The 23,171-nt window shown below is 65.1% G+C and overlaps 1 protein-coding gene across 6 annotated transcripts in view; it reads right to left on the bottom strand.

Moving 5' to 3' along the window:
- LOC105471924 (G protein signaling modulator 1) overlaps positions 1-23,171 on the bottom strand; it is a 44,418-nt gene that overhangs the window by 4,853 nt on the left and 16,394 nt on the right. For 3 of the 6 annotated variants that reach the window (XM_071078623.1, XM_024789792.2, XM_024789793.2), the window contains exons 2-11: positions 19,317-19,538; positions 18,130-18,265; positions 17,159-17,310; positions 16,667-16,790; positions 16,267-16,382; positions 15,522-15,677; positions 14,507-14,615; positions 13,339-13,462; positions 5,729-5,799; positions 4,746-4,922 (exon numbers count right to left, since the gene is read on the bottom strand). In XM_071078623.1, coding sequence (XP_070934724.1) covers positions 4,746-4,922; positions 5,729-5,799; positions 13,339-13,462; positions 14,507-14,615; positions 15,522-15,677; positions 16,267-16,382; positions 16,667-16,790; positions 17,159-17,310; positions 18,130-18,265; positions 19,317-19,538 — 1,387 coding nt within the window. Of the gene's footprint in view, positions 1-1,224; positions 2,223-4,745; positions 4,923-5,728; positions 5,800-13,338; positions 13,463-14,506; positions 14,616-15,521; positions 15,678-16,266; positions 16,383-16,666; positions 16,791-17,158; positions 17,311-18,129; positions 18,266-19,316; positions 19,539-22,043; positions 22,643-23,171 lie in introns of those variants that run through there. The other 3 variants (XM_071078626.1, XM_071078622.1, XM_071078625.1) reach the window with 3 other exon arrangements.

Genomic DNA, 23,171 nt, shown 5'->3' with positions numbered 1-23,171 from the left:
AAATTAACGCAACGTTGGCGGAGATGGCACCTCCTGGGTACCCGACGCTGCCTAGAATTCCCAATACCTGACTCCCACAGCCCAGGAGACAGGCGGCTGACAGACAACTGGAATTCCCGACCCCTGATCCCCACAGCCCAGGACCGGGGCTCCCGTCCTGCTTCCAGGGCACAGGAGAGTGAGGCCCAGAGACATACGTGACCTGCCCAAGGTCACACTGGGGCAAAAAAGAGCTGGGATTCGGAACCCTGAGTTGAGCCGAGGGCCCCTGGCTCTGGCCCCTGAAGTCAGTCCCCAGCTGTCATGGAAGCCTCAAGTGCCTCCTGTCCCTGGGGCAGACCTGGGGAGAGGGAGTTCTAGCACCTCCTTCTCCCTGCAGGGCTCTGTCCTCCTGCGGCCTGGCTCCGGTCTATGGCGACACCCCTACTCCCTCCGATTCCCCAGGCAGGAGGGAGGGGAGAACTGGCCCAGGTTGCAGGGAGGGCCACATCCACTTGGGCCAGGGCTCCGGGAGTTGCAGGTCCAGGCAGAGGGTGGCACTGGGGTTGCCAGCATCTCTGAGTGCCAGTGGGGGTGCCACACAGGCCTCTCTGGGAGGATGTGGCTTCCTGGTCCAAAAGGGACTGGCTCCCAGGCTGTGATGGGCTTGGGCACAGCTGTGGGGGGGCCTCTGTGGGAGGCCAAGCTGGGCTCCCCCAGGTGACCCAGGGCCCAGGTGAACTGAGCAAGGCCCCTCCTGGGAAAGGCAGGACCCCTCAGGGGCCATGTCCCAGGCACCATGGCGAAGCCCCTGCCCCATGTCGGGCAGCCCTCCCCTTCCCTGAGGCCGGGGCCACCTATTGCGGGGCTAATGCATCCCTCACATGGCGGGCAGGGGCCTAAGACCACAGGTGCAAAACTGAGGCTTAGTGCCAGGTACAGGGAGAGGCTCTGGATAGTCTGGGGCCCCTTGAGCCCTTCAGGAGCAAGACCCTTGGCCCCAAGGCCACTCCAGTGGGACTCAGGGTCCCGCCTCCCTGCTCTAACCCCTCCCTTGCCCCAACCCCTGGCTCCCTCCTTCCTGGAGGTCTCAGAGTTCTTCCTTAAGTCTGACTGTAGTCTCTCCTGCTTTAGCACAAGCCCAGTTTCTCCTGAGGAGGACCAAGACCACCCCACCCGGCTTCACGGAGGTCCGTGTGCTCCCTCAGCCTCCACCTGTTAGGACCCCAGGGACCCCAGACTCACGCGGCTCACAGGCTCTCTCCACAGCGGCGGGGAGCCCCACGCTGGGTGCTTGGCCACACGGAGCGCAGGCAGGACACAAGGTGCTCAGGGCCACCACCACCCTGCCCAAAGTGCCAAGTGCTGCCTCAAGGCTGGGATGCCTGAGGCTTAAACAGGACCCTGGGCAAGGGCTCAGCCCTCCCAGCACCCGCCCCTGCTTACTTGAGCGCATGCACACATGGGCTCACACACACGCACAAACTCACACGCACAAACTCACACACACGCACACGGGCTCACACACACGCAGGAGCTCACACCACACGGGCTCACACACACGCACACGGGCTCACACACATGCAGGAGCTCACACACACCACACGGGCTCACACACACGCACAAACTCACACACACGCACACGGGCTCACACACACGCAGGAGCTCACACACACCACACGGGCTCACACACACGCACAAGCTCACACACACAAACTCACACACACGCAGGAGCTCACACATACCACGCGGGCTCACACACACGCACGAGCTCACACACACGCACAAGCTCACATCCACCACGCGGGCTCGCACACACACCCAGGCGTGCTCTGTAAACCCTCCCCCAGCGAGTGCAGCAGTGAACCTCCCGCCTCCCCGCCCCATGCCTGTGGGCGGGCACATTGCAGGGCTGTGTGGGAGGACAGCCTGCTGAAGAGCCGTTTCCCTGCTGACACCCGGGCCCCTGGGCCTCCCTCCAGAGCTGGGCCAGGTGGGGAAAACCACCTCGTTATTCAGCCTGACTACGGAGGCAGGCACAGAGAAGCTGGGAGGGTTGCTGTCCTCCTCATCTGGATTCCTCTGTCCCGGACGGCCCTTCCTGCCCCACAGCCCTCGGTGGCTCCCCAGTGCCCTGGCTCAAGGACCTCCCGGCCAGCTCAGCTCCAGCCTCTGGTTGCTACCCCTGTCTCATTCCTGGTTGGACCCACACTGTCCCCAGCCTCTGAGGCCAACCCTGCCCTGCCCCCTACCCTCCACCCCAGGATGAGTTCTCTGGACCCCCAGACCACACCCAGCCGCACCGCCTCACACCCCAAAGGCCCCTGCACTGTCTGGGCACAGGGTGGGCAGGGGCAGAGGCTGGCTGGTCAGCAACAGCAACGGCGCAGTGTCCGTATCAGCTGCACTTTGCAGACGAGGACCCCAGCTCAGAGGTGAAAGCCCTCCCCTGAGGACCCCAGCAGAGAGGGAAGGGGGCCACCCAGCCACTGACAGCCCAGGGATATGTCCCCCACCCACTGTTGCTGCAGTCCCCATGCAGGCTGCCACCAGGGTGCAGACGGTCCTTACTCGGGGCGGTACCCGAGGTCCTGACCTCAGGAAGGCCAGTGGGGTTCAGGTCAGCAGAAAAGCCAAGAGGCCCTGCCACGTCCTCACAGGCCCTGTGAACCCCGTTTGTCTGGTGCCAGGATCTTGGCTGTCCCGGGAGTCCTGCCCTGTGGTGGCTGCAGGGGCCAGGGGAGCAGGGCCAGGCAGCTGGACATTTGGAACTGTTTCCCCTGGCCCTGCCGGCCCAGACCCAGGGCAGTTTTTTGGGGGGACGTGAAGCCCGGAAGCCCTCAGAGGCTCTGCTTTCTAGAAAGCCATCTGTCCCTGAGGCCGGCTGACGCTGGCCTGCCCCACACACGCTGCCAGCCTCCCGCTCCTTCCTTGGCGGCCCAGATGTGGTGGGCAGAGCCAGCTGTGGACAGAGCAGGTGTCTGGGTCCCAGTCCTGCTCCTCCCTCCAGGCCCAGGGAGGTTGGGGGATCACCAGGACCACCAGGAAGGCCTGACCAGGTGCTCCCTGGGTACCCTTCCCTCCGCACCTCTCCCGTCAGTGGACTGATGGAAGCAGCCCAGATGGTTGGGCAGTGCTGAGGCTGAATGAGGGGAGGGGAGGCTGCACCCTGCTGGTGGGCAGGATGGGCTCGGGCAGCCTCGGGGGGCTGCGAATCCCACCCTGGAACCCATACCCCTCTGCAGGTGGGTGCCCACGGAGGAACAGTTTCAGACTGTTTCTAGTGGTTTGGACCCAGCTGTTCTGCACGGGGGAGCTCCAGACTGACCTCTGAACCTGGACTCGGCCCATCTATGCCCCTGAACACCAACCAGCTCCCCCGTGGCTGGAGTGGCCCTGGCACAGCTGACACCTGCCAGGCACAGGCCCGGCCTGTCCCCTGTCATCCCCGAGTCTGACCACCGGTCTGTCTGTCCCCCGTCCGTCCGCCGTCCCCGAGTCTGACCACCGGTCTGTCTATCCCCCATCCGTTTGCCATCCCCGAGTCTGACCACCGGTCTGTCTGTCCCCCGTCCGTCCGCCGTCCCCGAGTCTGACCACCGGTCTGTCTGTCCCCCATCCGTTTGCCATCCCCGAGTCTGACCACCGGTCTGTCTGTCCCCGTCCGTCCACCCATACACTTGGCAGTCATTGCAACCGCCCCACCCCTCCCTCCACCTGTGTGTGCCGCAGCAATGCGGGGGGGCTCCTGGCTAGGCCTGAGGATCCAGGCGGCCCCCAGGCTGCACTGCTGCTGCTTGCTGGGCTGTGCTCTGCTCCACTCATGACCCTGAGCCCAGGTGGGGTTGGGCAGGGTGGGGCCTCCCAGCCCCTGACCAGGAGGAACCCTGGGTGGACCTAGCCCCTTGCTGTCCCCTTACCAGGGGCTCGGCAGCCATGCAAAGGCCACTCAGCTGCATCCCCTCCACGACCCCACTCACCATTGGTCCTGCCCCGGCCACTGCACTGACAAGGAGAGGCCCCAGCACCTTGACCTGGCAGGAGCTACAGGTACTTCCACACCAGGACCTAACCATGGGCGTGGCTTGGGGCTTCCCACCTGCCCCTTGGGTGCCCCTCAGGCCCCTCTACTCAGGGACCCCCGCCAGGTTTCAGAGATCCCAGGATTCCCCCAGGGATTACAATGGCTTCGTCCACCCCTCCGAGGCCCTGCTAGGGTATACAGGCTTGACCTCACTGGCCAGAGCCTCCAAGAGCCGCCTCAGGAAGGGGCACCCCATCAGGGCATCTGTGCAGCCCAGCTCTCACAGTGGAGGCAGCCAGTCCCTTTCAGGGACACGCTCCTGCGACTAGCGGCTGGGTCTGGAGGGTTCCAACGAAGGAGGGTGGGGGCTGGGGTCAGAGACAGAGGCCACCTGAAGGCTTGGAAGAGCCAGCCCCCAACTGGTGAACGAGATGGAAACTGGGGCCCAAAGAGAGGCGGGGCCTTCCCTGCAGAAGAGCCCAGCCCAGAGTGCCCAGGAGGCTCCTCGGTGGCCAGGGCCTCTGAGGCCGGGTGTGACCACAATGCTGAACCCTCAGCCCTGCCCAGAGCCCCTGCCCGGGTTCCCAGGACAGCACTGCACCAGGTGCACCACGGAGGGACCCCTGCCTCCCTGGAGTGCCCGGGCCTGGCCCGGCCCGGCCCGTTGGCTGGCAGTGGAGCTGGGGCGCCGTTGCCAAGCTCTCCTCCCTCTCAGCCTGGCTCTGCTGTCAAAGACGCCTACCGTGCGTGGCACATGCACCCGGACGTCGGCGCTGTCCAGCGGGGAGTGGCTGCCCTCCCGGGGCCTCCTCTCAGCGTCCGGGCCTTCCTGGTACTTCCTGCTCCTCATGGGGATGGGGAGCGAGTCCCTGCTGGGCCCCCGCCAGTCCCCTGCGTGGTGGCTGTCTCCATTCTGCTCCTGGGGAGGGGTAAGGCTGTGCATGTCCTGGGCGATTGTGAACCAATGTCCCCATCCCAGGACCCTGAAGGGAAGGCCAGGCCGCCTCCATTTCATGGACGCGCACAGTAGGTACTCAGTCCCCAGGGAGGAGAAGAGGACTGGGGCTGTGGGGCCTTGGCTGGGGCCGGGAGAGGCAGGGTGGGACGCTTGAGGGCCAGTGACCCCCGTAAATGTTGGCCGGCTTACACCGGCAATGACAGTGACTATGGGCGTCCTTGGGCCTTGTCCCCACAGCAGAACCCTGACGGCCATCCACAACTGAACACAGGCCACACCAGAGGAACCAGAGGCTCAGAGAGGTCAGGCTGCCAGCCCAGGCCACACAGCACCCACTGCCGGCAGGCACAGGGTCAGCCCAGGGCCCTACGCCAGGCAGTCCCCCAATCTGTCCGTCTGTGTTTGCTGAACCCCAGCTGGTGTCTGCACCTGGAGCAGCTGTCCCCACTTTGGGTGCAGAGTCCGAGAGGGTAGGGAGCAGGCAGGAGTGGGTGTCCCTGTCTGTGGGTCCCGAGGGAGCAGTGACATAGCGGCTGGGTGGAGCATGGGGGCCTGAAATGTGTGAGGACCACGCCTCGCCTGGGGCGCAGCTGGCCAGACGCTGAGGGACATGGGTGAGCAGGTGGCAGATGGGCCTGTGCAGGAGGGTACATTTATCCCCCAGCAGACGGGCTGAGGTGGGTGGCGGTGGCTCTGCCTCATTAACCCCGGTGCCCGTGCTCTGGCAGCGGCTGTGCTGACATCGGCCCCGTGTGTCCCTGGCTCACCCGCTCCAGGGGGAGTCTCAGCAGGTCCCAGGTCTCCGCGCTCAGCCTCTGCGTCCTCTTGGGTCTGGCTCCTGAGGACAGAGGGACCCGGTCAGCCTGCACCCCCCGGCACCTCGCACCAGGTGGGCCAGGCCAGAGTCTCCAGGGGCCCAGGACCAACCCGGCCGTGGCTTTGTGACAGCTAGCCCCCCTTGTGGAGGCGAGTGCCATGTCTGAGTGTCCCTCTGCATCTCCCCGAGTGTACTGTCAGTCAAAGGGGACGGCGTCGAGACGGGGCGCACCCTGGGTGGGGCCAGGTGGGGTCGGGCTTTGGCTCCCCCGTCCTGGAAGGGCCTGGCTCTGGACAGGCCTCTCCCCCGCCACGCACAGGGCCTCCCGGCATCAACTCCTGCTGCTGCTCCTGCCTGGACCCCTTTCCGGTGGCCCCTGTGGCCCTCGGCCACCTCTGTGAGGCCACCCAATCCCCCTCCTGAGGGTGCGTCATGCTGTGCCCCAGAGGCAGGTGGGGCGGGCCTCTGGGTCCACCCCCAGCTCACTGCGGCAGTCCAGGCCAGGGCGGGGGAGGCAAAGGCCTCAGATGAGTCCCCCAGACCAGCTCTGCCGTGGGACCTTCCCCAGGCTCCTGTCCATCCCTCCTGGCCCTGGGCTCACCCTACTGGCCGTGTCTCCACCCAAGGGACCCCCATCTCCTCTAGCCACAGTGGGGTGGTGGGGCGCAGCTGCCTGACCCAACTCTGGCCAGATACAGACTCAGCGGAGCCACCAGTGCCTGTCCTGGGCCCCCCGGCAGCCCCACAGCCAGGCCTACCTCCAAGCCTCTGTCCTAACACGAGCCCAGGCAGAGGCGGGTGTCACTCAGCCCTGAGGGGTCCGAAAGGATTTGGGAGTTTGGGAGAGTGGCCCTACCTCAGTCCAGCCATTCCCGGAGCACTCACAGGGACCCAGATTCAGGACACAACAGACCTGGCAGACCAGAAATGAGGTGGCCAACGGAAAAATGGGATGGAATCCGGGATGTGGGGAACATCCCCAACCAGGCGAGAAGCACTGTGGGAAGGCCTGATGCCGTGGCTGAAAGCCAGGGTCTGCGGGCGCTTCCCTGAGGAGGTGGCGGGATGGACGGGGGCACGGCCACTGTGGAAAAGGTAGCAGAATGTTCCAGGCAGAGGGGACGACGGCGGAACGAGGCTGGCACTGAGGACCCTGTCTCTGCTGTCCCAACACCCGGCACATCCCCAGGGAGCCTCTCGCAGCTGGGAGGACCCCGGCCCTCCTCCCCGCTCACCCACAGCTCCCACACCCCCATGCCCACCCTTACCCAGTCTTCCTGGGAACCAAGTGTCCCTCCACCCGCAGACACGCTGGATACGGGCTGTGCCCAGGGGCCCCGCGCACACCCGGTGTGAGTCCGAGGGCGGGGCCAGAGCCAGCCCTGGCATCAGTGGGCACTCTGAGAATCCAGTCCTGGCACCTCCAGACCAGCAGACTTGGCCCCATTACTACGCCTCAGAGCTCAGTGCCCTATCATCAGACTGGGCCGGCAGGGATGGGCCGGGTGGGGCAGTGCCGCTCTGTGCTCATCCCCCGAGGAGCTCAGCTCCTAAAGCGAAGCTGCTTGGTGGCTGCCTGCACCAGGCAGACGTGGAGGGCAGGCCCAGACACCCCCTTACCCCGTCCAGGCCCTACTGCATCAGGGGGCACAGCCACCAGGGCTGGGGCACTCGTCAAAGTTAGCATGAATGGCCACGCAGGGTGCCAGAGCCTCAGGTGCACCTGGACCCCACCGTTAGCCCTGGGTTCTGGGCCCTGCCGGGGAACGCAACATCCACAGATAGAGAGAGCCGGCTCAGGCGGCCAGTCACTCAGTCATTTCAGGCACTGGACCGCACACACAGCCCCTCCCAGCCTCACCTGCACAGCTGGGTCACTCAGCCAACATCCCCCTGACCCCAGCCTCAGCGTGGCCCTGATTTAAATATAAGCCTGGCCCCGACCACGAGGAAGGGAGGAAATGGGCCAGAGTGTCAGGGTCTCTCAGGGTCTCCCTTACAGGCCCACGCTGGGGATGAGAACAGGCCTGGGTCTTGCTGGAGGGCTGCTCTCTGAGCACTGTGCCACCGAATGGAATCCAAGCCTCCACCCCGCACTGGGAAGGGGATCCTGCCCCCACTTAGTGAACGGCAGCGATGAGGATGCGCTGGGGGCTTCAGACGGCCAAGAAGGCGCCTGGCGGACAGCGAGGTGCTACCTATGGGGCACACGGGAGCCTCTGGCCAGGCCTGGCTGCTATAGAAGCCCCTTCCCGAGCCTGTCCATGTGACCTGTTTAAACAGCGAGCATCCTAAATGCGGCTGGGGGGAAGGGGACAGGAGCAGAGGGAGCTGAGGACTTGGGGGCCCAGGCTGTCCTCCACCTCCAGCCCGCTGGCCCCAGACCAGCCCACGGCGAATGCCTAGGGCTTCATGAGAGCTGGGCAGGGAATGGGAGCTGGCCAAGTATGGGCTGTGCACTTCCCTGGCCTGGCCTCCGGGCTCCGAGGACACACCCTGAGCTCCTGCTCTCCAGAGGCCTGAGATGGAAACGTGTGCAGCCAGAGGCTCACCTGGGGCCCATCAGGGCCTGAGCAGGACGCTGGGACCTGGGGCCGTCCACTGCGCCTCCCACTGGCAACACGAACGCCCCAGGCAGGGCTCCCAGCCCCGCCCTGTGGTCACAGTGGTCAGTGGGATCAAGGTTAGCTTTGGCACATTCAGGATCTGGCCAGGCACTGAAGTGGAGCCGCCCCAGCCTCAGGTGGTGGAGCCGCCCCAGCCTCGGGTGGTGCAGCCTGAATGGGACAGAATGGGGCTGGGGCCGGTGTCCTGTTCTCTGAAGGGCTGCCAGCTGCCCACCCCCACCCAGACTAGCAAGGTCGCTCTGAGGACAGCTCCTGACCCCACACAGTTCGGGGTCTGCTCCCCACACCATGGAAATGACAGAGGGGCACGTCTGCTGGGGCAGTCCCTTCACTTACCACACCCAGCGAGAGCCCCGCTCCATCTCCCAGTGTGCACTCCCTGAGAGCCTGGCTCTCCCTCCGCTGCCCCCCAATGCCACGGGGGCCTGACTTGGTTTCCCCAATGCATCCTCCGGGTCCTGGGTCCAGCACAGCTGCTTCTGCCAGGCCTGGCCCTCCACCAGGACGCTGCATGGATGGGCCCTGGCTGGAGCAGTGGCTGAAATGCCCTTCTGAGACACAGCCAGCGTCTGGCTCCATGGCGGGCACCCTCATAGCCACGCACGGATGGTGAGCGGAAGGCCCGCTGCGCCCGGCTCAATGCATCCTCTGTCTGCAGAGTCGGCCGAGGCATTGAGTGTGAGTCCAGCGCCCTTGGCTGAGCTGTCCAGACAGGCCCGGCCCACTGGCTTGGCTTCCTGTCTCTCCCGCCTACGAGCGCAACGTTTGGAAACTTCTCCCAGCACCGCCCCAGGGCCACCCGACGCTGACCGTCACACTGTCATCATTTCTGTCCTCACCCAGCTCGACAATGTGCCATGGCCGACTCAAGCCCCCCGAGCATCTCAGTGCCCCCTGTGCCTGCCTGACCCCTCAGGGCAGCACCCCCCTGCCGGCTTGGCTCAGACCTCAGCAACCCAGATTTTCAGCTGCCCACTGTTCCTTTACACCCACCTCTGGTCTGAAATCCAGGCAGCCCCTGCCTCACTGCAGACCCAGAGTCCCTCCCCCCCTCACTTCCCTGCAGCCGGATCACCTGCCCCTCACCTGCCTGCTGCCCCAGCCTTGCCCGTAAGTCCCCTCTCCAAGAAAGGGGGTGGTAAGGGCTGGCGTAGGCCTTGCCCCTCCTCTGCTGGGTCCTAAGGGCCCCGCCCCACTGGAGACGGGATCTCACACAAGGGCCCACAAGGCCCTCCCTGCTTCGGCCAAGGCCCTCTCCTTGTTCTATCAGCTCCAGACAGTCTCCCCGCTGTCCCTCCTCCCACCAGGCTGGCCCCTGCCTCAGGCCCTTTGCACAAGCTGTTCCCTCTGCCCAGACTGCTGTTCCTCCGTCTGAGCTTGCGGCTCACTTCTCTCTGACCTCCAGTCTTTGCTGGAGTGTCATCATCAAAGCCCTAACTCCCCATGGGATGGTGTTAGGAGGTCCTGAGGTTTACAGGAGGTCATGAGGATGGAGCCCCATAATGACGAGTGGCCTTAGGAGAAGCCACCAGTGTTCTCAAGCTCCCCCTTCTTCCTCCCTCTCTCTGCTATGTGAGGACACAGCGAGAAAGTGCCGTCTGCCAGTCAGGAAGAGGACCCTCGCCAGCGCCCAAGCACATGGCACCCCAACCCTGGCCTTGTGGCCTCCAGAGCCGTGAGGAGGAAATGTCTACTGCTGCTGCCCCGGCCTGCGGTGCTTTGTGAGGGCAGTCGGAACGGACCATGACGGTCACCTCCCGAAGCTGCTGCAGCCTGCCTCCCCTGTTCCCTGTTCCTATCCACACCTCCCCTGCTGGGCTTTTCTTTCTCCCAAAGCTCATCCCATGTGGCTCGCTCCCAGGCTGCCCTTTCCTCACCTATCGGTTCCCTGGACGCAGTTCAGCACTCTCGGTACCAGTGAGGGCCCCAGCAGTGCCTGGCACACGGCAGGGGCCTGGTGACCGAGCGGCGGGCATTTACTGTGTATCTGCTGCGTACAGGACCCTGTGTGCCATTTCTCACACACTGTCCCCTCTGGGCCCTCTTAGGCGCACAGAGAGGGTGCATCCTCCATCCCTGCGACTGCCCAAAGGCCACTGGGCTGCTGGAACAGGAGGACCGTGCTGCAGTCACGCCTGCCTCGCCCACCCAGGGCCCGAACGTAACAGGTTTCTGGGCTCTCAGGCTTGCTGGCCTCTCACCCCTGCCAAGTTCTGTTCCCAGCACTACTGGTGGGTCTGTTCCCTAGATGGGGACACTGAGGCACAAGTGGGTCAAGTCACAATCAGCTGGCCAGGGCGGGAGCCCACAGCCTAAACTGCAAGGGATGTCATGCCAGGCACATCCCTGACCCCAAGGGATGTTCAGGGGACTTCTCCCAGGGAGGCTGATGGCATGCTCCCCCGGGAACTCCTGTGTACCATGCTCACGATGCCCTGAGCAGGGTCCGGAGGGTGAAGGGCTGTCGAGCACGGTCAGCAGGGCCGAGGGCAGTCGCACACCCTGTGGGACAGGCAGGGCCATCGGAGACGGGCTACGGGCAGGGGGAGGTCCTGTAGGGCTCAGGGCTGGCTCCCTCCTCCTAACATGCCAATTATGCTGCCCGCACCAAGAGCGGCAGCAGAAACTCCATCGTACCTGGCACCCTTGCTGGGGTGAGGGGTAGGGCAGCCCAAGAGCAAGTGTGGGAGGCCCGGGCCTGTGCCCTCTGGCCAGGGAGGCGGGGGCTGGTTGCCGTCAGGGTCTCATAGAGGCCGCACACCCAGAGAAGCTGGACAAGGGCAGCAGCTGGCAGGGAGGTGCCCCCCAGACACACGTCTGGGGCTTCTCTGCTGGCTGGGGAGGGGCCGGCAGAGGGCGGTGAGATTAATACGCTGACTAAGCCGCGTCAAGATTCTTTGTCCTCCAGCCGCACATTAAGTCTCCTCGTGTTTATCAACCGGGCACCAAACCCACCAGCCTCTGCCACGCCCACCGCCCATGGACACGCCCACAACAGCAAGGCCACTCCCCACCACGTCCCCGGCGAGCTGAAGCCCCGCCCCCAGGCGACTTCCTCCTCCCCGCCCCCGCCCCGCCCACACCCCGCTGGGCAGAGCCCTCCTGTGCCCCCAGCCCCCGGCGCCCCCTCCGCACGGGCCAGGCTCTAGCGTGTCTCTGCACCCCACTTCCCTCCTTCTGCTCGCAGATCCACCCCGCGTTCCGCACCTGCAGAATGGGGAGGCTGCGTGGGTCCTTCCGTGGCGCCCCAAACCCGCAGCGCCGAGTCCAGACTTCCGGCCTCAAGGCTCTGTCCCTGCCAGGCTCAGCTGAACGGGGGTCTCCCCGAGGGCCGCCCAGACTCTAGGGGTGCAGCCTGCCTCCCGCAGCGGCATCGGGGCGGCGGCCCCAGGCAGGCTGCAGGGCTGCCCTGGGCAGGGAGGCGGACCCTTCCCCAGCCCTGGGGGAGGAGGCATCGGGCCGGCTGGAAGGGGTCCCGCACTCGGGGAGGCACAGCGGAGCCAGGAGGGACAGAAGCTGCTTTGTTCCAGCGTCCTCCCACTCCGGCCCCCCTTTTCCTTGGCTCCAAGAAAGAAAACGTTGGGAGGACCCGGAGCCGCAGCCTCCGAAGAGCCTTTTCAGATCTGCTCCCAGCCCTGCCCCTAGTTGCTGCTGGGGTCCCAGATGGTGGCAGTGCCGAGCCAGAGACAAAGGAGGGGCACTAGGGGTGCCTCAGGAGCTCTCTGCAGAGCCCCCCACTCTTAAGAAACCCGGGCCACGGGTAGATATAGGCCTGGATATCCCGGGGGGGCACATTCCAGCCCATCCCCCACCCACCGCCATCGGTAACAGCACCTGGTCCCACGGGCTCGCTGAGGGCCCCAGAGTCTCTGCTCCTTCCTCTGTCCTCGGCCTCTGTGGTGGCTGACATGCACCCCCAATTTCCCAGGAGAGGTCATCGTCAGAAATCCATGAGCACCATGGCACAAAAACCCAGGGGATGGCTGGGCACGGTGGCTCACACCTATAATCCCATCACTTCGGGAGGCCGAGATGGGAGGATCGCTTGAGGCTGGGAGTTTGACACTGGCCTGGGCAACATAGCGAGGCCCTATCTCTATAAAAACATTTCATTATTAAAAGTAAAATAAGAAAAAGAAACTCTGGCAGCCCAGCACCACATCCAAGCCTGGTATTCCCAGCCTGGTCCTCAGCAGGCCTGGGGGGCACCAGGTACGTTCTGGGAGGCAGGCATCCCTTCTCGGGGGCTGGGGCTCAACTCCTGGCAAACTCAAGACCCTCGGGGGTTAGGGACACATGGGTGGGGCAGTTGCTCCCCCTAGACCTGCCCCTCACCCACTGCCAGCCACCTCAGGAAGCCAGCCCAACCTGGCACCACCCCCGGCACCTATTAGTCTATTCGCTTTGTGGGGGATGCTCTGACCTGTGTGCAGCACTGCTGACCAGCATGGCACAACCAGTGGTACATGAATGAGGTCACCACGGTGGCCTCGCCTGGCCTTGGGCCTTGCCTGATTACCGCCCCAGGCACATGGGGCTCCCCCAGCCCAGTCCAGCCCTCTGGCTGATGCCCTCTTGCCTCCCAGCGGCCCTCTCCCACCTGGGTCTGAGGACAGAAGCCCTCCCTGCACCAAGTGCTCCAGGGGCAGGTGGGGAGTGGAGGCCCCGGAGCAGCCAGCCGGGCAGTGGGTGACCACCTCCTGTCCTTCAGCCAGCAGCCCTGCGGCGCCACCCAGGACGAGGGTGGGAGGGGCTCAGAGTGAACCTCAGGCCTGTGCTGTCCCTGAGGCCAAGAAGAACTGGCTTGCAGGGCCATTTTCTGGCGGCTGCCACCTCAGCCATGCTGGCCTGGCCTCTATCCCACCCCTCCCCAGCTCCCGATCCGGTCTGTGCCTGTGGGGAGCAAGACCCCCCCCACAACCCTGGCACTCACCCTGGGCCTCATAGCCGGCCAGGTCAGGCTTCTCTGAGGCTGCTGGGCTGGTCAGGCGGCCGAGCACCAGCTGCAGCTGTGCCACGTTCATGCGGGCCGTGAGCTCCCCATGGCGGTCCCCGATCTGCAGTGAGCGGGACAGAGCGGGCAAGTGTGGCCGGGGGCCCTGCTGTGGGCTCCAAGGGGACCTCAATGGCCCCCAGTACACCTGTCCCTGACCACCTCAGTGACCTGAACTGGTCACTGACCCCTGGGCCTGAGGGAACCAGGACTCACTGCGGACCCGGAGGTGGAGTCTGGGGCTCTGTCCCTGGGTGAGGTGGCCCTACAGGTCCTCAACAGCCCCTAGTCCCACCCCAGAGATGCACGGGGTCCCAGGCAGCCAGGCCTGTGCCCTCTGGTGCGCGAGAGGCCCGGCCCCGCCCGGCTGCACCTCTCTCAGCCCTTGTGCGCCGAGGCTCCGTGGGACCCGCCCAGGAACATCCACATTTCTCAGGCACTGTTTGCTTAAGTCAAGCAGAAGAGAGAGTGACATGGCACGGGAGGCACTGCCACATGGAGCCCTGGAGGGCCCTGGAGGCTGTAGCCTGCACTCAGAGGGACACGGGGGCTGCCTCCTGGCTGCCAGTGGAGAAGCTCTCCAGACAAGGGCTCTGCTGACCTTTGCATGCCTGCCCCTCTCCACCCTCACCTGGGCACCTGCAGGCCTCCCCACCCGGCCACCTCCCACACGGGGCTATGGTGGTCAGTAGGGGCTGGCACCATCTTTAGCATGAACAGACTCAGGGTGTGCAGAGGGAGGTGGCGTGGGAGTGTGTGATGTAAGGACAAGCCAGGAGCTGGGAGGCCCAGAGTTCATCTGTGATGTTCCGCCCTGACCACAGTAGGAGGGTGCTAATGGACAGAGCCCACAGAGACCCTGTGCAACCTCTCCAAGGAGGAGGAGACGCAGCTGCCCAGGAAAGCACCAGCTGGGGGCTGCGGGAAAAACCCCCAGGTGCGGTAGACACCTTGTCACCAGGCCTCAGAAGGACCAGGTGGCTGCAACGGCCCTGAAAGGATGAGGGGCGGCCCAGGCATGCAAACGCTTGCTCGGGACAGAGTGAACCCGGCCCGTCTGGAGTGGGCTGGGCAGTGCCTGGGGCCCCTGGGGGCAGGCCTGGCTCACCTCCTGGGAAATCTGCAGGTGCTTCTTGGCGAAGGTCAGGGCCTGCGCCGGGCGCCCCATGGACACGTAGGCATTTCCCAGGCTCCAGCACGCCCGGCCCTCGCCCACTCTGCCAGAGAGGGAGACGGGATTCATACCCGCCCTCTCCAGGCCTGCCCCCAGCCCCAGCCCCTCCCCTGGTGGTCAGGGCCCCAGCATGACCCTGGCTTCGAGGGTCATCGGGGCCCCCAGGTCCAAGGAGCATAGACCGGAGGGCAGGATAACGCCCCTAGCCGGGACCTCCCACAAATTCTGCCACCTTCAAGGAGAAGACCCAATCAGCTCTGCCTTTTTCATTCCCATTAAAAGGATTAGTGCACAGAGCCCAAGCAACCTGGCCTGTGGCCAGTTCTGCCTTTGTGGGCAGTTTCTGGGCCCTTGGCCTCGCTCGCCCCCTGGCGGCCAGCTTCCTTGCACTCCCTCCACCCTCAGAAGCACCCCCAAGTCATTTTGTCCACTCATGCCGTGCAACCGGCACCTCTGTCTATTCCAGAACATTCTCATCACCACCCCACAAAGGAAAACCCTGGGCCACTTTTAAGCCTCCAGGCATGGCAGCCTTTCAGAAGACTCCTCCTCTCCACTGCCTGTGAAAGGCCACAGGCCTGTGGCTCTGAGCCTCTTGTTCTGGCCACCACTTACCCCAGACCTGCACACAGGACAGTACTTAGGGGCCTGTGGTTTGCCAGCCTGTCTCTGTCCAGAGACTGGTATTTACATACATACACAGGTGGTGGGGGTCAACAGGGTGGCGAACTGAGTGATGGGAGGAGGACCCCACCCACTTGTGCCAGGAGTCAGCAGCCAGCCCTGTGTCCACACTGTCTGGCTCAGTCCCCACAGCGGTGCTGCCCTGCCCGGGTCACAGCACGGTCAGTGGCAGAGCAGGGGATGGGACCCCGGCCACCTCGCCTGGGCTGCGGTGATTCAGTCTGTGGGCCGGGCCGGGTCTGCCCACCGCATCCGCGCCACGCACCTGTCGGCCAGCTCCTGCGCAATGAGCAGGTGCCGCAGGTGGTACTCGGCCGCACGCTCATAGTCCTGCAGCAGCGTGTACGTGTTGCCCAGGCTATAGCAGGCCTGCGCCTCCACCGCCTGGTCCCTGAGCTGCCGAGACAGTTGCAGCGTCTTCCTGTGAACAGTGGCAAGGTCAGCCCCCAGGAGGAGGGTTCCAGGGTGACGGGTGGAAGATAAGAATGGGGACGCAGTCTGCCCAGTGGTCCCCTGCCCCGGAATCCCTCTGGGGCCTCTCTGGGGTCCAGCTTCATCCCCACCCTCACATGGCCACAGAGCCGGACTGTTGGCTCCAGGGTGACAGGCGGTCCTGGCAGGCTCTGGCAAGTCGTCTGACTACCCTGAGCCGCCACTCCTCCCTGGAGGACCTGGGACTGCTGTGCCCACTGCTCAGGCTGAGATGGGGCTAAGTTTAGGGCTGGGTATAGGACCCAGTGCTGACAGCCGGGCTCCACCCGGCAGGCACTGCTCTGGCTCAGGCCAGGAGGCAGATGGCCCAGACCTCCCATAAGCCGGCTCCCCCACCACCTGCCTCCTCATGAGCTTTGTCCATCTGCCCTTCCCGGGGCAGCCTAGAACCCCACCTTGACTTCTGGGGAGGGAAGGGGAGGCAGTCAGATTCCCACCTTGGGGCGGGCACCTCCTTGGTGTGGCATCCAGCTCCCCCTGTCCTGCTGTTTCCCTGGGAGATTGTGGGGACCACCTACTTGTAGTACTCAGCAGCCACGTCGAAGCGCCCCAGGAAGACGTGGGCGTTCCCCAGGTTGCTGTAGGCCCTCCTCTCGGCCGCCTTGTCTCCAAACTCCTTAGCAATGGCCAGGCGCTGCGGAGACAGACCCGAGGCCAGGCAGTCATGGAGCAGCCCTGGGGCCTGATGTGGGTGGACAGGGGCTGCCTCCCTGCCCAGGTGGCTGGCCGGAGATCTGTGTGTCTGGGGGAGCAGGTAGGAGCCGCAGGACCAAGTGCAGATGAGGCCGGGGCTCGGTGGGGTGCGCCTGCTGCCGGGCCACACCACCTCGCCCTGCTTTCAGGGACCGCCAGACGGGTGGCTCAGCCCTGCCCCTGCCGCAGCCCGACCCCTCCACCCCGTCACCCTGCCCGGCTCACCTCCTTGTGGAAGGTCGTGGCCTCTGTGAAGTTCCCCAGCAAATAGTGGGTGTTGCCCAGGTTACCGTAGGCCCTGCCCTGCGCCGCACGGTCGCCCAGCTCCTTCACCAGGGACAGGTTCCTCCTGGGGGCCGAGTGCCTCTGAGCTGTGTACCTCCCAGCCCACGTCCTCACCCACCCCAGGCTAGAAGAGCTGAGCAGTGGCCTCCGTGCGGCCCTCAGGGCCACGCCCTGGAAAGATGGTAGCTAGGGTGGGCTCCAGTGTCCTCGAGCTCTGAGGTCCAGGGCTTGGTCAGGTCCCCCCAGTCCCAGACAGGGGCAATCTCAGGGGAGGAGCTTGCAGCTGAGAAAGGGGGCGCTGGGCGGACCTGCTGTCACTGCCCTGGGAGCTGCCGGGAGGTGTGGGCCTGGGGTTGGGAGTCTGGAAGTGTCTGTGGAGCTCAGAAATGCACAGACCAGCCCTGGTCCCAGGGCCGGCCCAGCCCCACTCACTCATAGAACTCGGAGGCCTTGCACAGGGTCTCTCGGACATCCGGCGGCAGGTGCCCGGGGTCCTGCGTGGCATTCGCGGCGTTCCAGGACAGTTGCTTGCCCTTGGCGTGGTACACGTTCCCGATGTTGTAGAGGGCCCTCGCCTCCCCGACCTGCGGGCAGCATGGAGGGTTGGGGGTGTGCCTCCACGGCCCCCCATGGGATGTGCAGAGCCAGCAGGCCGGTGTCCTCACTGTGCCGGCCCTCGACGCAGGGGGCCTTGGGGGCTCCCACTGAGTCACAGACACTAAGGCAGGGGCGGAGGCCTGAGGACGGGACACCTGGGAAGCCAGCCTCTGTCCTCCCTCGCCACCCCTCCCTCCTGTGCGGATTGGTGTGGCCAGGGCGCCAGGTCCTCAGCTCTGTCCTCTGATGCCCAAGGCTGAGAGGTCCAGCTGGGACCAGACGCTGCGGCCTCAAGCCCACTCGGCCACCTCCAGCTGGCGTGATGGGGGGCAAGTCACGTCCCTCCAGCCTCAGTTTTCTCGCCTCACAGGGTCACGGAGGGAGGTCAGCAAAGCCTATCTCGGATCCAGCACAAGCGGGGACGGAGCCCCTCTTCCTGCTGTCACCACCACCATCGAGCTCGGCCTCCCACTGCTGCAGCCCAGAACCACCCGCTGCCTCCCGCTGGGCCCCCCGGGGAGTGAGTGACTGGGGGTGTGGACTGATTCAGGGGGAGGTCACTGAGAGGGGCGGCAGAGCTGAGGGTGGAAGATGAGGGCCTGGGCCGCAGTGTCAGCATGGGCTGGGGGGGGGGCCGCTTTGGGGGCCCACACTCTCACGAGTCACTTGGGATCTAGGGGACCGACCTCCCTGTCATCCCTCCCATGAGGAGCTGGATGATGGTGTGTCACCCGCCCGCCCCGACCAGATCTGGACGCAGGCCCGGGCAGGGGTGGGAGGCACCCAGCCCCGGACCAAGCCCCCACCTTGTCTCCCTGCTCTTGGGCGATGCTCAGGTGCCGCTGGCAGCAGACGGCAGCCTCGTCGAAGCGCCCCAGGACCTTGAGTGTGTTCCCCAGGTTTCCGCTGGCCTTGGCCTCCCCCATGCGGTCACCGATGGTCCTGGACGGCAGGGAGCAGTGAGGGGCCAGGCTGAGGACTGGTCAGGCCCCTGGGCCGGGGGAGGCTGAGCATGGGGTGGGGTAGCTGAGCCTCAGGGACTAGTGTGGAGTGGACAGGAGCCTGCGTCCCCTGAGGTGATGCTGGGCAAGTGAGGCCTGAGGAGAGCCCTGGGTGTGGGCTCTGCTGGGCTGGGTCTGGGGCACAGGATCCTGCCCATCATCACACAGGCTGCAGAGGTGCCAGGAGCTATACACAGGACCTCAGGCCTGGGCCTGGGGCAGGGGGCTGGGGTCTGCAGCTGTTACGGTCCGGGGAGGATTTGGGGGGCCTGATAGTGGAGAACTAACTTCCTGCTAACTCATTCGGGGGACATTTGCTGCATGCCCACCAGACACTGGGCTGGGTGCTGAGGAGCAAGTGTGAGCTCACTGGCCCGTGTGGGAGGGTTGCTCCAAGAAGCTCTGCCCTGCTGGGAGGTCAGGGCGGCTGCAGGGCTGAGGAGGAGGGCGCTGGGCAGGGCTGAGGCAAGGGAATCGTGCTCCTGCAAAGCATGGCCTGGGGGCTGGACCCGACTGGAGACCCCAAGACCCCAAGAAGCGGTGGGGAGTGGGTTGGGGAGACTGGGGAGTGGATGACGCGGGGCAGGAAGGAGGCTGTGAGTGGAAGCTTGGGGTCCATGGGAAAGCAGGGACTGCCCCCAGGGCAGGATCGCACCTCACTGAGCAGTGGCCGGGAGTGGGCCCGGGGCTCGGGGCCAGGGAAAGGGTGGTGCTCTGAGCCACACAGGATCACAGACGGGCCACGCATAGTCATGAGTGCTCACACACAGCATGCGGGTCACGGCCCAGGCTCTTGCAAGCAGACACACAGACCCACTCACGCCTGTCAGCTGAAACCTGGCTCCCTGCGGGGGTCCCGGAGCCCTGGCTGCCCTCCAGGTGAGGCCTTCCCCGCTGCATTCCCTTACACCCTGCTCGCCCTGTCCCCCTCTTCAAACTGTAACTGCTGAGGACAGGAAGTGTCCACCCGCCAGCAGGGCCGCCCCACTCACCGTGCCAGCAGGAGGTCGTGCTTGTGGTACTCCAGCGCCCGGCCGTGCTCCTTCAGGTAGAAGTAGGCGTTGCCCAGCTGGCTGTAGATGGCACTCAGTGTCTTCAAGTCCTCGGTGCCCACCTGCACGGCGGCCTCAAAGAAGGCCACGCCTGCCTTGAAGTCGCCCGCCTTGCACAGACGCTCGCCCTCCAGCGCCAGCTCCAGGCACGATGCCTCCATCCTGGGCAGAGGAACTTGGTGTCATGGCCCACTCCTGGCAAGGTCGCCCCGGTGCCCGGGCACCTCCGTGGCTTCACTACAGAGGACGCCCCTGTGTGGGCTGGGGTCCACGCCACATCTGTGCTCACAGACCTAAGTGTCTCTTTGGGGTACAGGCCCGGAGCACGTGTGGGGCCCAAGGGCACCCCGGCCAGCACGCCTCTGCCAACACCTCCTGTCCACCCCTTATGCGGCCAATGTCAGGAACACCACGGGGACAAAGGTGTGACTTGCCAGAGTCTGTGACTCCAGCAAGATCCTCAGGCCCAGGGGCCGGTGCTGGAGGGGGCGTGGCCCCCATACCTTGCCTTCACCCAAATCCCAGCGGTATGGGCTGCAGGGGCCAGGTACCCTCGCCATCCTCCTGAGCAACCACGGCTGCTGGGAGAGGCCCCCCCCAATTCCCACCAAGAACAACTGAGGCTCCCAGACGGTAGTGGGGGCTGGTGAAGGCCACATGGGGGTCGAGTGCGGTGGGGATCTGATCTCAGCCCCTCCCCCACCCCCAAGCTCTCCCAGCCGGGGCCTGGGGATTCAGTCAGCCTCCAAGCCTCCAGGGGAGACCGTGCTGGGGAGGTGTGGCTGACAGTTAGCCAGTCCCAGCCCCTGTCCTCCTGGTCTCCCACCCACAGAGCTAAGCACTTGCCACTGACAGCCAGGACGAGCCTGAGAACCCGCTGTTCCCACGTGCTGCCCACCACCTCCCACGCTGCTGTGGGAAGATGCGGATGGTGCCCCGTCCCCAGATGAACTCCACCCTGTGAGCGGTGCCCAACCCCAAGGACCAGTCCCTCTGCTGAACACCAATGCCCTGGCTGGCCCTGGGTCCCCCACCTTAGAGCAGGGACTTCAGAGAAGAAACCCCTCACCCTGGGCCCTGCACAACCCCCAAGGACCTGTCAGCTGCCACCCTAGCCCTGCTCACCGAGGGACCCCACCCTGGGCCTTGGGGACCTGCCCTCGGCACTCAGCTGCCAGGGAGGAGTGTGGGGGTCACTCCATGGCTGCCCAGCTCTGCACCTCCCTGCTGCCTGCCCTGGGGCTGGGTGTCCTCCTCCATCCTACTCTTACAGGTCACGTGGGCCTCAGGCTGCTGCGCTGCCCTGGGTGAAGGGTTGTGGGGAGAGGGCACACCCAGCAGATGCCATGGGGTACCCAGTGTGAGCAGGCGGGCCTCCATCTGCAGGGTGCCCCCGAGGGTCAGAGGGCAAGAGCCACACAAGACTCAGCAAGGGAGCAGCCTGGGGGGACCCCGGGAGGTGGCAGACACAGCTGGAGCCCGGGAGGGACCTGATTTCAGAGAAGTGGGGGAAGGGCTCAGCCTCGGCTGCTTGCAGGCCAGCCCCATCACTCCTGTTTGCTTTCTGTTGCTTTTATTTTTCTTTTTTAAAACTTATTTTGCAGTGGCCCGATCTCGGCTCCCTGCAAGCTCCGCCTCGCGGGTTCCCGCCATTCTCCTGCCTCAGCCTCCTGAGTAGCTGGGTCTACAGGTGCCCGCCACTTCGCCTGGCTAATTTTTTTAATAGAGATGGGGTTTCACTGTGTTAGCCAGGATGGTCGCAATCTCCTGACCTCGTGATCCACCCACCTCGGCCTCCCAAAGTGCAGGGATTACAGGCGTCAGCCACCACGCCTGACCCTATTACTATTTTTATAGAGACACAGTCTTGCTCTGTTACCCGGGCTGGAGTGCAGTGATGTGATCTTGGTTCACTGCAGCCTCCATCTCCCAGGATCAAGCCATCCTCCTGCCTCAGCCTCCCAAGCATCTGGGACTGCAGGTTTGCACCATCACGCCCAACTTACTTTTTTTTTTGGTAGAGATGGGGGTCTGACTATGTTGCCCAGGCTGGTCTCAAACTCCTGAGCTCAAGCGATCCTCTCACCTCAGGGCCAGGGCCTCCCACCCACTACCTGCCGGGTGCCTCACAGCCACCTCACCCATCCCTCTGGGAATGGCCATCGGATGCCACGTGGGTCACAGGAGCCCCGTCGCCATGGCAACCAGTCAAGCCCCATCCTGCGGCCAGTGCCACGCACAGGGCTTCCTAATTAAGGCCCGCTTGCCCCGCCCAGCCGCTTGTCAAGTGGTCTCACTCGGCTTACTGCCCCCTCCTTCCAGGCAACGTTGGAGGAGAGAGGCTTCAGGCCCGAGGCCTGGGTGTCTGCGGAGCCCAGACGCTGCTGCTCCACAGATCTGATTATGGGAGCCGCCTCCCGCCTCCCTTCCGGCCGGAGACGTAGCATTCGAGGCTCAAGGCAAAGGAGGCTTCTGGCCTGGGAAGGGCCTGGGCCTAAAAGTCGGGGAAGGGTGCACGAATGGGCCTCGGTCATTCTGCACCTCCAGTCTGGGATCCAGGCAATGCAGCCACCAGGTGGGGTGTCCCCTCCACTCATCCCAAGACAACCTCCAACCACGCCCTGGCACCCACACCCACGTGACCATGCCACCCACTGCCCGCCACACCTCTTCCTCTGCAGGTTTCGCATCTTCTGCACATAGAGCCACAGCTCCAGGCCCACCGGCAGCAGCAGCGGGCGGGGGCGGGGGGCGCCATATACCACCTTGCACACGGCCTTCTCCGCCAAGCTCAGGGCCAGAGGCGGGCCCTCCACAGCAGGAGATGGCATTGCCAGGCCCCAGGCCCTCCTCCCCCAAGCCAGCCCTCGCCCCACCATGGCCACGGGTCCTGGCGGGTGAGCTGGCCTCAGGCTTCCCTGCCCTCCGACCTCCAGGATGGTGGGTTTAGAGCTCGGCGGGGGACGGCCAGCCCTCCAGCAGGTGCCCGGGGGCCTCCTCAGGCCCTGACGTGGATCAAGGGATCAAGGACAGCTCAGAGGCTGGGTCAGCCTCATCAGCAGCGGGGCGGGGAGCCCTGGGGTAATCCTGTCCAGCGTGCTCCTCTGGGGACTGGGACCAGCGGCATTGCCCTTCTGCCAGTCACCCACCAACTCCTCTGCAAACGTTTTATCCAGTTCCCAGCGGAGGCTGCTCTGGCCCAGGACTGGGCTCACTCGGGGAGCACCAGAGTATGTGAGTGCCCCCAGCCAGCACCTCTTCCCCCAGACCTGGCCCGGGCTGCGCAAAGCTGGAATTCTGGGCAGTGGCGGCCCCGCCCCCTCCCATTTCTCCAGGCCACTGTGCCTCCTCTGCTCCACCCCTGACACCCCCCGCCCCCTCCCATTTCTCCAGGCCCCTGTGCCTCCTCTGCTCCACCCCGATCCCCCCGGCCCCCTCCCATTTCTCCAGGCCCCTGTGCCTCCTCTGCTCCACCCCTGACACCCCCGGCCCCCTCCCATTTCTCCAGGCCCCTGTGCTTCCTCTGCTCCACCCCTGACCCCCCCTCTGACCCCCTCCCCAGCCTCCCTGGCACCAGCCCCACGGTGCAGGCATGGGGCGGCGGAGGTGGGCTCAGAGTCCTCACCATGCCAGCCCCATGTCCACCGGGCCCTCTGTGCTCTCCCTCACCCGACTGGCCAAGGTGCGAACAGGGGCCCAGGTCTAATGGGGTGAAGGCCAGGCGGGGCCTGGGGGATGCCGCTCCCCAGGTCATGGGGCTCGGGAGGCATGGACCACGCTCCCCTAGCCTGGCTC

Source organism: Macaca nemestrina, chromosome 14 (assembly GCF_043159975.1).
Source record: "Macaca nemestrina isolate mMacNem1 chromosome 14, mMacNem.hap1, whole genome shotgun sequence".
Classification (NCBI taxonomy): Eukaryota; Metazoa; Chordata; class Mammalia; order Primates; family Cercopithecidae; genus Macaca; species Macaca nemestrina.
This window is presented reverse-complemented; position numbering and strand designations above follow the sequence as displayed.